This window comes from Antechinus flavipes, chromosome 5 (genome assembly GCF_016432865.1).
Source record: "Antechinus flavipes isolate AdamAnt ecotype Samford, QLD, Australia chromosome 5, AdamAnt_v2, whole genome shotgun sequence".
NCBI classification, from domain to species: domain Eukaryota; kingdom Metazoa; phylum Chordata; class Mammalia; order Dasyuromorphia; family Dasyuridae; genus Antechinus; species Antechinus flavipes.
The window spans coordinates 299,255,371-299,269,479 of record NC_067402.1 but is presented as its reverse complement, the minus strand read 5'-3'; the positions used below and the strand labels follow the sequence as shown (position 1 = coordinate 299,269,479).

The 14,109-nt window shown below is 42.3% G+C and overlaps 1 protein-coding gene across 1 annotated transcript; it reads left to right on the top strand.

Moving 5' to 3' along the window:
* The first annotated feature begins 3,227 nt into the window (after nucleotides 1-3,227).
* On the top strand, nucleotides 3,228-3,770 carry LOC127538790 (GTPase NRas-like). The gene has a single exon (XM_051962532.1). The coding sequence runs from the start codon at nucleotides 3,228-3,230 to the stop codon at nucleotides 3,768-3,770; it is 543 nt and encodes a 180-aa protein (XP_051818492.1).
* Nucleotides 3,771-14,109: the final 10,339 nt, after the last annotated feature.

The following is a 14,109-nucleotide window of genomic DNA, read 5'->3' as shown; positions in this document are numbered from 1 at the left end:
ATTCAGGTCTTCATGATTCTAGACCCAGTATTCAATCCCTGGAGCCACCTATTGGGAATCCGTGGCAAAGATTAAGGCAGACACGGATCCCTCGGGCCTCTGCTTTGGGTTGGGAAACGCTTGTCAATGAACCCGGTGGCCCGTCCTGGGTCTGTCAGGGAAATCAGGGAAACCTATGAATGGGCGAATGCAGAGCGGGCCTAAAGTCTCCGCGTTTGACTGTAATGTTCTTCAACGCGGGAAGGGGTTGCATAACTGCAGGAGGCCCCGACAGCCCTTTCCCAGCCGCATTTGGTTCGTGTGTTTGTGTCCTGTGCGCAAGAACCGGGCAAGACGCATGGGAAGAGCGTCCATCCCCCGTGCGGACACTAGACCGTCTCCCTCCTCGGAGGATTACTGCTGGAAACAGGGATCCACTGATCTTTGCCTGAACGGGGAACTGGCCGCGTCTCGGGTTCGAAGGTGGGGGCTTGCCACGGCTTTTTGCGCGCAGCTGCCTTTCAGTAAGAAGCACCCAAGCCAGAGTCTAGGTCTGTGGAGTCTAGGTACAGGGACCGGGAAGGTTTTTAGTCCTCAGGCCTGATTCACGTAGAACAAACCCACTGTTCCAGGCTATTGGAAATTGCTTTAATTTAACTTTATTTTCTCGTAACAAAGACCTTGTAAAGCAGAGGGCTTGTGGGCCAGCGGGAAAGCTCGAGCAATCCGAGAACGCATCTCCCAGCCGAGGAGGGGACTCTGTGCCCAGCCCTAGCCCTCTCTGTGGCCGCATTTCCAGTCCGGGAAGCTCCGTCCTCCTCAAAGAGATTAGTCAGAAACAGAGAGGGGGCTGGAGGCGAAGAGCTGTTCTTTAGAATGGGCACAAGGAGCCTCTAGGCTCCGTGCAATACACCCATGCTTCCCAAGGGGTGGGCAAGGAATCGTGGGGAGCGCAAGATGGCTCCTTATCTTCTGAAGTCAGAGACTCCGGTGCAAGGGGATGATCATGTGAGCTGCCCACCACAGACTGCCCCCGGCAGTGTGGAGGCCCGGAGGAGCGTCTGTGACTCCGGTTTAAGAGTCACTCGGTGAATGGATACCCCGAATGCTGGCCCGAGACCCCAGCCGCGGGGCTCCTTCTAATTAGCCCAACAATCACCTATGATTAGCCACTAGGCTTCAGGCCTGAACAAGGGAGCTTAAGCAAACGAAACCGCAGCCGACGGGCTGGATACATTGTTCCGTCCTCACTCCCGGCAGTGCCAGCCCCAGAGGAAGCACGAAGCTCCCTCTCTCCCGCCTCGGCGCAGCTCCCCTTGGATGCACAACGTTCTCTTCTGCGCCCCTTCCCCTCCCCCCTTGGATGCACAACGTTCCCTTCTGCGCCCCTTCCCCTCCTCCCTTGGGTGCACAACGTTCTCTTCTGCGCCCCTTCGCCTCTCCCCAGCGGACGCACAAAGTTCCATCCCCCGCAGCTGCAGACTCCCTCAGCCTCCCTTCCCGCCCCAACTCTCTCCTCTGCCTCCACCTCCCCTCCTCCTCCTGTCCTCCACGTGACTCGGACAGCCAGGCCTAACAGCAGTGCAGGGGCGAGGCCGGGAGGGAGGGAGGGGCTGGCATGGGGTGTGGGGGCGGGGCTCTTCTCCCGTAGAGTGCTGGGGTGGGGGGCTGCCGCAGGTCAGTTTACCTGGGTCAGCCTCCCGGCTTTTCTCTTCTCTTTCCCCCTCGAATCCCAACAGCCTTTGGTGAGGTCTTGCTACCTCCATCTTCTATTCCTGAAAGGTAAGTAGAGGCAGGAGAACCTGCACAGGTTGGGGGAGAAATTACCTGGACGGCCAGTGGCCCTCCGGGAAGCCCGGCCCCGAGCCGGACTGCGGTTCTTGGGCAGCACTGACACAGGGGCTCCCGGGCCTGCGCAGTGGGCTTGGAGTCCCCTCCGCCCTCTGGGCCCCTCGTGGCACAATACCTGGTCCCTGAGTGACAGGATGTGGCGGGGTACTGGAAGCCCGGTGGGAAGACCCTGGAGCCCATCGCTGAGCTTGGCGGGGCGGGGGACCTCAGCCTGGAGAAGATGTGGGGTTCACAGATGCGGGCTTTCCCAGGCAGAAGCACAGCGGGAAATGAGGGGAAATGGCTCTTTTTCTACCCAAAGGCCTTTTCTCCTTCTTTCAGAAGGAAGTCGGGATCCAGAAACAAATTTGTTGCTCCAAGCAGGGTCAGAGTTAGAGTCCGGAGTAGTAAATCTGGGACTAAAACTAGATCTGGGCCATTAGGGATCTAGACCCTGAAAGGATGGGGGATCCCTGACCTACCAAACTTGTCTCTCCAATAGGGTTAGAGCTAGAGTCCTGAGTAGTAGCTAATCTGGGACTAAAACTAGATCTGGGCCATTAGGGATCCAGACCCTGAAAGGATGGGGGGAACCCTGACCCAGCAACCTAAGAAAGGTGGCCCCGGGAGCCTACTCACTTTTCCCCCCTGCAGGGACGAGGAGATTGCAGATTCTTGGGTCCTGGAGAAGTGAGATAACAGGAGCAGGAAGTTCCAGAGATTTAGTGACCCCGAACTTCATGATTTTTTCTTTGGTGGGGATGATGCGACCCCAGGAGAGGCCCAGGGAAGTGGGGCAACTGCACCCCCTGGTCCTTTGTTCTGTAACCTAGAACTTCTGAAACTGGGAAGAATAGCGTTGAATTAGGCAGAATTGTTTTCCAGCAATTTCAGACCTCGGGATTAATGATCCTTGAGCTGAAAGTATAGGAGGAATTAGCCTGGTGCTGCTTGGTGTCTGAAGGCAGAGCTAGGAACTAGGGGTAAAGGAGAATGGGAAGGGAAGTGCAAACAGGTCAGCTGAGGTTACAAAGACTGGAGAGGAGTTCTCTCGGTATAAAAGAGGGATCCTGGCTGTGTCCCTTAGGGATCTCCAAGCAGATGCTGGAGGACCATTCGGATCACTTGAACAACACATGACCCCATTTTTTTAAAAGTTGGAAATGACTTGAACAATTTTTTCTAATCCAATGCATTTATTTTACAGCTGAGGAAACTGATTCCCGGAAGGAGAATCCCCTGGGACCCCATCAGCTCTCCTGAGCTAGAAGGCCACTTGTTGGGCTATTTTTATAGCACATGGGGAGGTATGCAAGGCCACTGAGGTCACTCCAGGTCTCACTGTTCTCCTTTGATGTCCGCACGTCCCTAGGTGATCGGCCAGGTGTGGAGGCAAGATGGAATACAAATTAGTGGTCATGGGTAGCTGTGGCGTGGGCAAGAGTGCGCTGATCGGTCAACTGGTCAAGAGCTGCACTGTGACAGACCTCACCATTAAAGATTTATATCCCCAAGTAGTGGTGGATGGCGAGCCCTGCCAGCTGGAAATCCTGGAGACCGCAGGCAGTGAGCAGAACCCAAATCAGTTTCTGGAGTTCCTGCGCTGTGGGGACGGCTTCCTCTGTGTCTATGCGGTGGACGACATCAAATCCTTTGTGACCGTGAACATCTTCCGGGACCAGCTGCTCAGGGCAAAGAACACCGACCGCGTTCCTTTTGTCCTTGTCTCCAACAAGATTGACATCGCCAATTGGTTGGTGACGCCGATGCTAGCGGAGGAGACGGCCAAGAACTTCAGGGTGCCCTTTGTGGAGACCTCGGCCAAGACCTGTCAGAACGTGGAATATGTATTTCATGAGCTGATCCGCGAAATCCGGAAGATGCCAGCCAAGGAGCCCAGGAACCTCCCTAGTGCTGAGCAGAACCAGGGCTGTGGGTTCAAGTATTGCACAATCATGTGAACAGTTGTACCCATTTGTAGGCCTTCCCCCTTAATTGCAACCCAGCCCCTGATATTAATTCCATGAATACTATATAAACTATATCATGTTTTTCACATTGCTTTGCTACTATTTTATCCAAAGTTTTTGCATCAATATTCACTAGAAAAATTGGTCTACTATTCACTTTCTCCATATTAACTCTTCTTGGTTAGGTGTGTTAATAATAACACATTTGACACTGAAAATCAGTTATTAAAGGAAATTTATTAAAGAAGAATCATAAGGAATTTTCTTAACATTTCTGGCCAGAAGCGGGCCCCACTCCTCTTGGGGAAGAGGGAGCACTGAGTACAGAAATGGGGGAACCTCTATACTTGCTTGGTTATGCAGCTCCTCCCTTCAGAGAAGGGATTAGTTCATTTATTCAGGTTACAGTCTTTCTGATACTCCCATTACAAGTTTCCATTAATGTGTTTAAAACATGCCTCCTCATCATACATCCATGTTCAAAAATGGCCGAAAACTCCTCCCCTGGAGTGTGTTGTTTGATAATACCCAATTAGCCTATTAAGCAGGTGTAGTAATGATTTGGTCAAGTCAGGTCATTGACCCCAACATTTGGGTGGGATGGGCTTTTATCATACAATTGTGGTTTTCTCGAAACCACAAGAGTCTTTCTGATTGGTTGAATCCCTCTGTACCTCCCTAGCCCCCAATTCCTTGTTTGATCAGGGCTTCTATTGATTCCTTAAATCTGAACCTTCCTTAACCTCTCACATTTTGAAAACCTCTTGGGCAGGTATCCCACACTACCTCAAAGCTTGCAGCACTGTGGAAACCCAACATTTCAGCATTTCTCACAATTTCCCCATTTCCTTTTTAATCCGTTGCCCCTTCTTCAAACCTTTTAACATCATCTTATATTCCTCATCTATATTTTAATCGCCTTGAAAAGTAACCATTCTAATTTACCATTTCTCTTTAAACTAAAAACTTGTAACCTGAAAGGAATAAGACTAATAAAGGAATACAATAAAGCTCACTTGCTGTATATTTCTCAGTGATTAAGGAAAAAAAATATGGAAGGCAGAAGAAATTATTTAGAAAAAGAGAAGGCAAAGTTTTGTTAAAATTTTCCTTAAAATGGTAAGAGGGTAAAATTCTTCAAATTATAAATCAATGTATTTGTCTTTGATTCCCAGCAAAATTCTAGAAGCTAGAGACTTTAGTCATGGAAATCATTATTGGTAGGAGACTCTCTAGCTTGGTGCAGAAGAGGTCATTCTAGACAAATCTCATTTCCCTTTGAGAGTTTTTTGACTTATAGAGCAGGGAAGAAATGTGTGTTCTATCTTATTGTGGGAATCAAAAGTAGGAATGATGAGTCAAAGTTATAGAGAAGCAGATTTTGATTTGATGTAGATGGAAAGTAATCCACAGTTAAAAGTTCATGCTGTTGCCTCAGAAGGAGATAAGTTCTCTCTCATGAGAATCTTTTAAGCAAAAACATATTATTGGGGAGAGGAAGGTTTTTATTCAGCCAATCAACAAGCATTTATTAAGTGCTTATTCAAGTTTAGGTTTCATTAGAAAGTCTCTAAGGTCCATTCCAAATTTGAGATTTTATGATAAATATTTTCTGGCATAACTTACCACAATTTTAGCAAAACAGTTTCAAAGTCTTATATTCTTTCTTTGTGGGCAAGATGAACAGATGTGGGATAGATCCACATTGGGTGGATTTGGAACAGCAATAATGGACTGAACTTTATAAGATGAAATTTAATATAGACATATCAAGCCCTACACAGTTTAAAGGATCAACGTCAACAAGTAGAGAATGGGGATACAAGTAGAGAATACCTCCACAGTATTTCAGGTTTAAAAAAAAGACCTATGGTCTTAGTAGGCTGCAAGATTAATGTGAACCAACAGTAAGATTTGCCAGTTCAAAAACTGAGATGGTCTCAGGTTGCACTGAAAGAGACAGAATAGGAGAAGAGAACCCCATGGTATTCTGCGCTGGTCACAAGTCTATTATTTTGTTCTTGCATTCGATTTAATTCATTTTTTAGGAAAGATGCTGACAAAGCCAAAATATATCTAGTCCATGGGTTCTTATGGACATAGTCTGGTAAAGCCAATGAAATCCCTTCTCAATATAATGTTTTAAATGCACCAAATAAAATATAGATTATAATATGAATAAGTATACACTTACAAAGAAAATTTCTTATAAAGAAAGCTGTATTTCTTCCCAATCAGGATGACAGATCCTTTGCAATTAATCCATAATCCTCAGGTTGAAAATATACTTTATTGAGAACTAGAGAGCGTGCCTGAAGTAGAAACCATGTCCTCTAAGAATTGCTTGATAGAATCAGGGACTCATAGCTAGCTAGGAAAAGAGGAGGTCAGCTGGAAAGTATTTTGTCCTTTTCATTTTTCGTTCCAGTCCGATTCTCTATGACCCCCATTTGAGGTTTTCTTGGCAAAGATACTGGAGCGATTTGCTGCTTCCTTCTTCAGTCCCGTTTTGCAGATGAAGAAACCAAGGAAACCGGGGTAAGTGACTGGCTCGGGATTAGGCAGCTAGTAGGTGTCTGAGGCCAGATTTCAACTCAAGAAGATGAATCTTCCTGACTGCAAGCCCAAGCTCTATCCATTGTGCCCACTTACTGTCCAGCACTGCAGGAATGATCACAGGATTTAGAAGATCTGTGACCTCATGGGAACATCAATTTTTTCTGTTCCTCACTTTCCTTATCTGTAAATGGGTGAATTGAACTAGATTGCTTCTAAAGTCCTCCTCAGCTTTATAAATATAAGATCTTGAATAGCAAAAGGCCAATTTAGCCTTGAAACACAAGCAACACACACACACACACACACACACACACACACAAAACTTAAAAAAAATCCAACCATCTCCACAACACAACTTTCTGAATGTTAGAAATATTCCAAAATCGAACGAGTTAGTCCTGGAGGTGATGAACTCAATCTATGTGACCTTGGAAGTTTCTTTTACCTCTTATCTTCTGTGATACACATACACACATACATGGATATGTGCATATACATATAAATACATTTTATATGTATATATGTGTGTAAAATACACACATATGCACTTCTAAATGACTGCTATTGCAAATATTGCAAATTAGGTTATTTCCATGATCAAATCCAAGTCTCTCTTCTCATCTGAGATATAACAGCTGCCTTTTCCATTATTTGACTTGCTTTTTGTATTAGGGTCTTAACGGTTTTGTCTCTCTGAACATCTAAAATAGATGAGAGAAAAGCTTCGTTTTAAACTTTTTCAATTGCCTAGTATTTATTTTCTCTTCCTCTTTTGCCATTCCACCCCCATGAGAAAGAAAAACAAACCAAAAAGCAACCTTTGCAAGCATTATGCAGAGTGAAGCACACTGCTTTTATCTGGGATATTCTGGAGTCAGATGTGGCCAGATCCAAAGCTTTTCCACACTTTAGTCACGGGCAAACCTTCGTTTGGATAGAAAAAGGCAAGGCTGGGTGATGGAGCCTGGGCTACTTGGTTCAGGCAAGCAGCTTGAAAAGCTGTAACCAAATTATCCCAATATGTGAATATGTGGAGGGGGACTAACCTCACTTTACTCAGAATGAGGAGAAAATAATTTCTTGGGGAGTCTTTAGCAAGAAGCTTAATCCAGCAGAAGGTTGCTTAGCAGGTTGGCCAGGGAGTCCACAGAACCGGCCGGGGTTATTCATAGTCAGTAAGCACTTATCAAGAACGCATCGTGTGTCAAACACCGTGCTAAGTCCGGACTGGGATATCAAAAAAGGCACAAAACAAGCCCTACGCTCAAGGGTTTTTCAGTCCAGTAGGGGAGACCCGGGCATTAAGCTGTGTACAGAAAAAGAGAGACGTGGGTACACGTGCCAATATAAGTGTTTCTCCGTGTATAAACACCTGTGCACACATGTGGTGGATGACACAGTGGAAATAACCAGCAGAGGAAGGAATCAACATGAAAGAGAATTAAGAAAGGTTGCATGCAGAAAGTGGGATTTTAGCTGGGACCTAGAGGAAGCGGAGGCAAAAATGAGAGGCAAGTTCTAGACATGGGGCATGGCCAGGGAAAATGACTGCAGGCAGAAGTCAGAGCAGCTTCTTGGAACAGAAGGGAAGAGAGCATCATTGGGTTTCAGAGCGATTTTAGCTGATTAGAAATATTAGAAAGAAGGGGCAAGTTTTGAAGCAGAGGCTTTTATGTTTGATTCTGGAAGCAACAGAGAGCCATTGGAGTTAACTGGACAGGAAGTAACATGGTTGGATTTTTGTTCCAAAGGAGAGATGAGAAACTAAGGTGGTCTTTAAAGGAAGGGATGGAAGATAAACAGGATTAGAATCAAGAAACAGAATTTGAATCTGATACAGGAAGGATACTTTTAGATGTTAAAGAATTCACTAGTTTGTAATAAAGAGGAAACTTTGCTTTTTGTGGTTTCTACAGCTTACTGGTTTTGAATTCTGCCTTCCTACACTCCTGTCCCCACAGCTTGTGAGGAAGATTTAGCACATGTACCCCTGTGGATTGTAAAAAGGATTTAGTTATTGAATTAGTCATTTGGTAGCTCTTTTTCTTTAAATGAGACAGATGAAAGACTTATTGTTTCATCTGGATAATCAGAATGTAATTTTAAAAGTAAAGCTGCATAGATTGTGAGTTGAGCTTTCCAGTTTGGGATTTAGTAACTCCATTATTTGGGACTGTTGAGTCTGAAATAATTCCGACTTTGAATATGATACTGGGAAGCATTTTGAGAGAAAGCTCTATTTCTTTGACTCGTGTATAATGACTGCAAAGAGCAGGGCAGGGCAAAGGCACCTATCCCACCAAAGGAGCAAGCCCATCCTTTTTTGTCACCTTTCCCAAACTCCTCAGACTCAAGCAGAAGATGAACTAGCACCTCTGGTATGGATGCTTGTGGAGCCTTTTTCAGGGCTGCTAATCCATCTTTGGTGTCTACCCGTCACCCAACCCACCTGTGGCTCCAAGAAGCCATTGTATGTGCAGGGCCCGCCTTAGTGGAGGGGATAAACCAGGTTTAAGAAAACTGAGGAGCCCCACACGTAAGCGTGTGAAGACTTCATTCAGTAGGACTGGTGTATGAGCACAGTTTGTTCCAACAACCACGTCCCGCCACTGGACATCAATGACCTGAAGAGAGAGTGATGCTGACTTTGTGCAACCCTCCCTCACCAAAATGAAAATGTAAAGAGAGGGTGAAAAAACAGGTCCTCTGCTCTCAAACAGCACACATTCTAAGCATGGGTCTAGAGAGAAAGGAATATTAGAGGCCATCTAATCCAATGTTTTCATTTCACTGAGGGGGAAACTGAGGTCCTTGGAGACTAAATTACTTGCTCTGGATCACAAAGGTAGGAAGTAACATTTTAATACATGTCAGTAACATTTATTAAGCACCTGCAATGTGTCAGGCATCCTACTAAGTGCTGGGAACCCAAATACCAAAAAAAAAAAAATCCTGCTCACCTGGAACTAATTCTATAATTGCAGAATATGTCAGTCATCTAAAAGGAAGGTGAAAAGGGGTTGAAAAGAGACGGGCCTCTGAGTGAGGCACGAAGAGGAATCCCAAAGCACTGCAGCTGTGCTGACTGGCCTGAACCCCCTCCTTAAAGGAAAGTGATGGAGCTGCTGGGTCTACCCTCCAGTTAGAGGCAATGACGAAGTGTGAGGATGAAAGCTGACCCCATCCTGCAGACCCATAAGATTTCACAAAGAGGAACCCACCCACCCTGGAGCCAAGGTACCTTTTACTGTATCATTCTGAGTCCTGGTGGTAGAGCCTGAATTAACATTAGCCAAAAAGGACTCCCTGTATCCCTTACTTTCCAGCTTCAGAAGGGCTTTGCCTTCTGCCCAGTGACTACTGTTGCTCCTACTGGGATGTGAGTGTGTGTGTGTGTGTGTGTGTGTGTGTGTGTGTGTGTGTTTGGCGGGTAGAGAATAGTATGAGCGACTGGCGGGCTGCTCTCTTACCACCACTCCCTCTTGACAGTTAAGGTGGGAAGTCTTGGGTGGTGCTGCCTGTGGCCAAGGATTAAAAAGCTTAGAAACACTCTCTGCTGCTGGTGCCCCAAACACTGGCAAGGAAAACAAACAGCTGATTTTATAGTTGGAACTTATTCCCAATGTGAGAAGCCAGGTTTGCCAGCACCTTCTATTCTGAGTGTGACTTATCTGAGGCAAATGGCAGTGCCCAATATAAACCCAAACCCTATGGAAATAGAGACTTTTTCACAGTAATCCTGTGGTGGAGTAACGAAACAGTTGCCTCTTTTGAGCTGACAGTTTTTCTTCATGACTATTATGGGGGAAAAAAAGACATCTCAGGTTTGGCTTCCCCTTAGTCAAGTCTGAAGTAAATGCAGTTTTAATTACCCCGTGAATAGAATCTGCTTGTTCACTACCCATTTTGTGGATTTTACCTTCTGTGGGCAATCGATGCAGACCTTTTGGTACAAGTAAAGATGTGGGCTGTTTGAACGCTTAGTTATTTGAAATGAAAGAAACAAACTTTCTTGCATGACTCATAATACGCAAAGTTGTATTTCTATTATAGGGGTACCTAGTTCTGAAAGCAAGACTTCCTGAATCTTGCTTCTGAAGCTAAAGTTATAGACTGTAGCTTTGTCTTGTATTTGTCAAGGAGTAAATTAAGACATCTATGGTTTATATCATATAGAATTTCATTAAAGTGAGTATCTTAGATATCTGACTTATAGCATGTATTAGGATACCCTAAATTTTATCTGGTATTTCTCGATGACCACTTGGGAAGAAGAGTGATGTGGATGGTGTGGTTAATGAAAGGAAATGATAATAGTGATGATGACAAATTACAGAAGGCTTCAAGTTAATGGGGTTGAATAGTGCTTGACCTATTGGGGATTCCTGCAGTCAGCATAAATGTAGACAACATAATGTTCAAGTTGGGATGATCGTCATAACCACTGTGTTTTATACAGAGAATTAATTCTATGAAAAGATAGGCTTATGGCTTTATGGATATGGTTATTTATGTAAGCACTGGGGGAAGAAGATGCCTTTTGGCCTGATTTAAAGTTTACTGTATAGTAAGGAATTCACATTGCACTTTGAAGCCCATTTTCCAATTTTTTGGCCTTTTTTATTTTTTAATTTTTAAATATTATTCCTGTGACTTATAGAAAACATAATGTTCTCTTCATAGTGCTGGACTAATCATACACATATCATACATGCATACATACACTTTATTGAATTCACCTATCACTTAATGAAGAATACAAATGATATTCCTGATTAGTGTTCCAGATAGAAATGTGTGAGCAAGGTCAGTTAAAGGAAACATATGCATTACCTAGGACAGAAGGCAATTTCTAAATATTTCTCTTATATTCCTTCTTTCTTCCCAAATTATAGCCAGGCGTGGTTGATGGAAGAGGCAGGAAATGCTAGTTAGGATTTAGGATGAAAGGATTAGGATTCTTGAATTGTCTGTGCTGTTAGAGTATCTAGCAACTGTCAGGGGCTTTTAGTTGTTTCCCTTCCTCCCCATTCCCTAATTCCCACTTGCCTTTTGAAAGATTTGAATGGTAGCATGTCCTGTATAGTCAGGAGATCTGAGTTCTAGTCCAGGTCTGTCTGTGCCCATAAATAGCTTTGTGCTCATGAGAATATATACCAGCAGAAGCCAAAGTGACTGTAAAGGAGTTAGAGTGAGTGATCTCTATGTTTTATTAGCCTTAAAGTTCTATACAAATTTCTGTCGTTATTGTTGTTGCTGTAGTTGCTATCATTATCGTCATTTTCCGATCCAAAATTCTATAAAACGACATGATGGATCTCACAGCTCTTTCAGACTCTCAAAGTAATAAAATAACCGTGAGGGGTATCACTTGCACATTTTTATTCTCCAGGTTTGTTTTCTCATTGAAGTTATTATTTAAATTAATGTGAATTAAGTATATGATTTCACATTTGTGACTCAAATCTCTCCTGAGATCCTGATGTCTAGAATTAAATCTACAACAAAATTCAGAGCGAAAAAATCTAGGTATTATAAAGCTAGGTATTATAAAATATGCCTGTAGTTCATGCTACTAGCCAAGGTGAAAGTAGACCTCTAGGACTTGGGAGTTTTGAATGGCAGAGCGACAAGTTGCTCAAGTATCCCCATGAAGTCCAGCACCAATATTGTGCCCCGCTCACCCCACAACAAAGAAAAAAAGAACACCACCGAGGGAGGAACAAAGTTGCCCAGGTTGGAAACAGCAGGTTAAAACCCCCATGACTATCAGCAGTTACATGAGAACTGTATACTTCCAAGCTGGATAGAAAAGAGAGATCCAGTTTCAAAAAGAAACAAACAAACAAAAAAGGCTGGATTATTTAAAACAACAATAATTTATGTTATAAAATAGTATCAGTTTGTATTTATATGCAATATATACCCATATCTTATACATGGATATTTTAAACACAGAGAACTTTAGCGATTAAAACAAACGTATTTGATAGCAGACAAAATATATTAAAAATGGCATTTTGTAGATATTTTATACAGCTCTCACAAGACTAAAATTCTTTAACTCTAAAACAATTCCTGTCTATCAATTCCTGGAAGACTGGCAGGGGTTTTTCATTTTGAATGTGGTCACCTTTCTAGTGGCTTTTCCCAGGTTCATTTCTATTGTGCTCTTGGAAAATATATATAAAACTCAAAGTTCATATATTGTCTTAATCAGCATCACAATAACAGGCATAAAATCACTGAATTTATTGTGTCATATCTATTTGGGAGGAGGGAAAACCCCCCACGATTCTTTCTAATTTTACAAATATCTGAACCTAAAAGGTTTTCTAGAAATGGAGTTTCAGTATTGCTAGGCACAGTTCATTAACAGAATATTCTGATAATCCTTTCCAAGTATCATTTATATCAGATTTTTCCAATTGTAATAACATTCTAAGCTCTCCCCATGAGATAAAAAGATGGCAAAACTGAACCTTCCTTTTGTTTTTCCTCAGTATTTACATTATTTATACTATTTATATAAATATTTAATGTAAATATTTATATATATATATTATAATACACATATAAATATTTAATATAAATATATATTCATGCCATTTATATTATATATATTATAAATAAATAGGCTAAGCAATTAATTATTCCTGTACATGGCACCATTTTACCAAGAACCCTACTGGTCACCGAATAGCACAATTAGATGCACTTCTTTATAAAACGAGAGATCACTGTGATTATTCCTCTGAAAACTTCCTATTCATCTCCTTTAATCATTTATCAATTGGGGAATGACTTATATGAATATAAATTGTCTCTGATAAAGGCTGAATTTCTCAAATGTATAGAGAACTGAGTTAAATTTATAAGAACAAGAGGAGTCTTGGGGTTAGATTACTGTGGTGATCGACTACTATGTCTTATGGGCAAAATCTATTTACTGATCCATCATTCTATTTTTTTTAGCCAGTACCAGGTAGTACTGATGATTACTACTTTATATTATTGATAAAGATGTAATATTTCTGGGTCACCTTCCTTTATAATTTTTTTCATTAATTCCCTTGATGTTGTTGACTTTTTGTTCTTCCAGATAACATTTATTATTATTTTTTCCATCTCTATCAGATAATTTTTGGTAGCCTGATTGTGATGGCACTGAAGAAGTAAATTAGTTTAGGCTGCATAGTTATTTTTTATTATTATATTGGCTATGTCTCCTTATGAATAATTGGTGTCTTTTCAATTGTTTAGATTTAACTTTGTGTGAAAAATATATTATAATTATGTTCATATAGTTCCTAAGTTTGTTTTAGCACGTGTCTACCTCATACATTATATTGTTTTTAGTTATTTTAAATGGAACTTCTCTTTCTATTGCTTGCTGCAGGTTTGGTGGTCATATAAAGAAATTCTGATGATTTACATAGTTTTATGTCATATCCTGCTATTTTGCTAAAATTGTTCATCATTTCAAGTAATTTTTAAGTTGATGCTCTAGGATCCTCTACATGTAACAATGTATCATATTCAAATAGTGATGATTTTGTTTCCTCATTATTCTAATTCCTTTCATTTCTTTTACTTCTCTTATTGCTATGGCTAACTTTTCTAATATACCCTATTGAATAATAGTGATGACAGTGGGCAGCCGCCTTCACCCGTGATCTTGTTGGAAAGATGTCTGGTTTGTCAATTTTACATATAATGCTTGTTCATGGTTTGAGATAGATACTGCTTATCATTTTAAAGAATATTCCCT

What these genes read in the sequence shown, in the direction of transcription:
- LOC127538790 (XM_051962532.1), top strand. Translation starts at nt 3,228, where the DNA reads ATGGGTAGCTGTGGCGTGGGCAAGAGTGCGCTGATCGGTCAACTGGTC.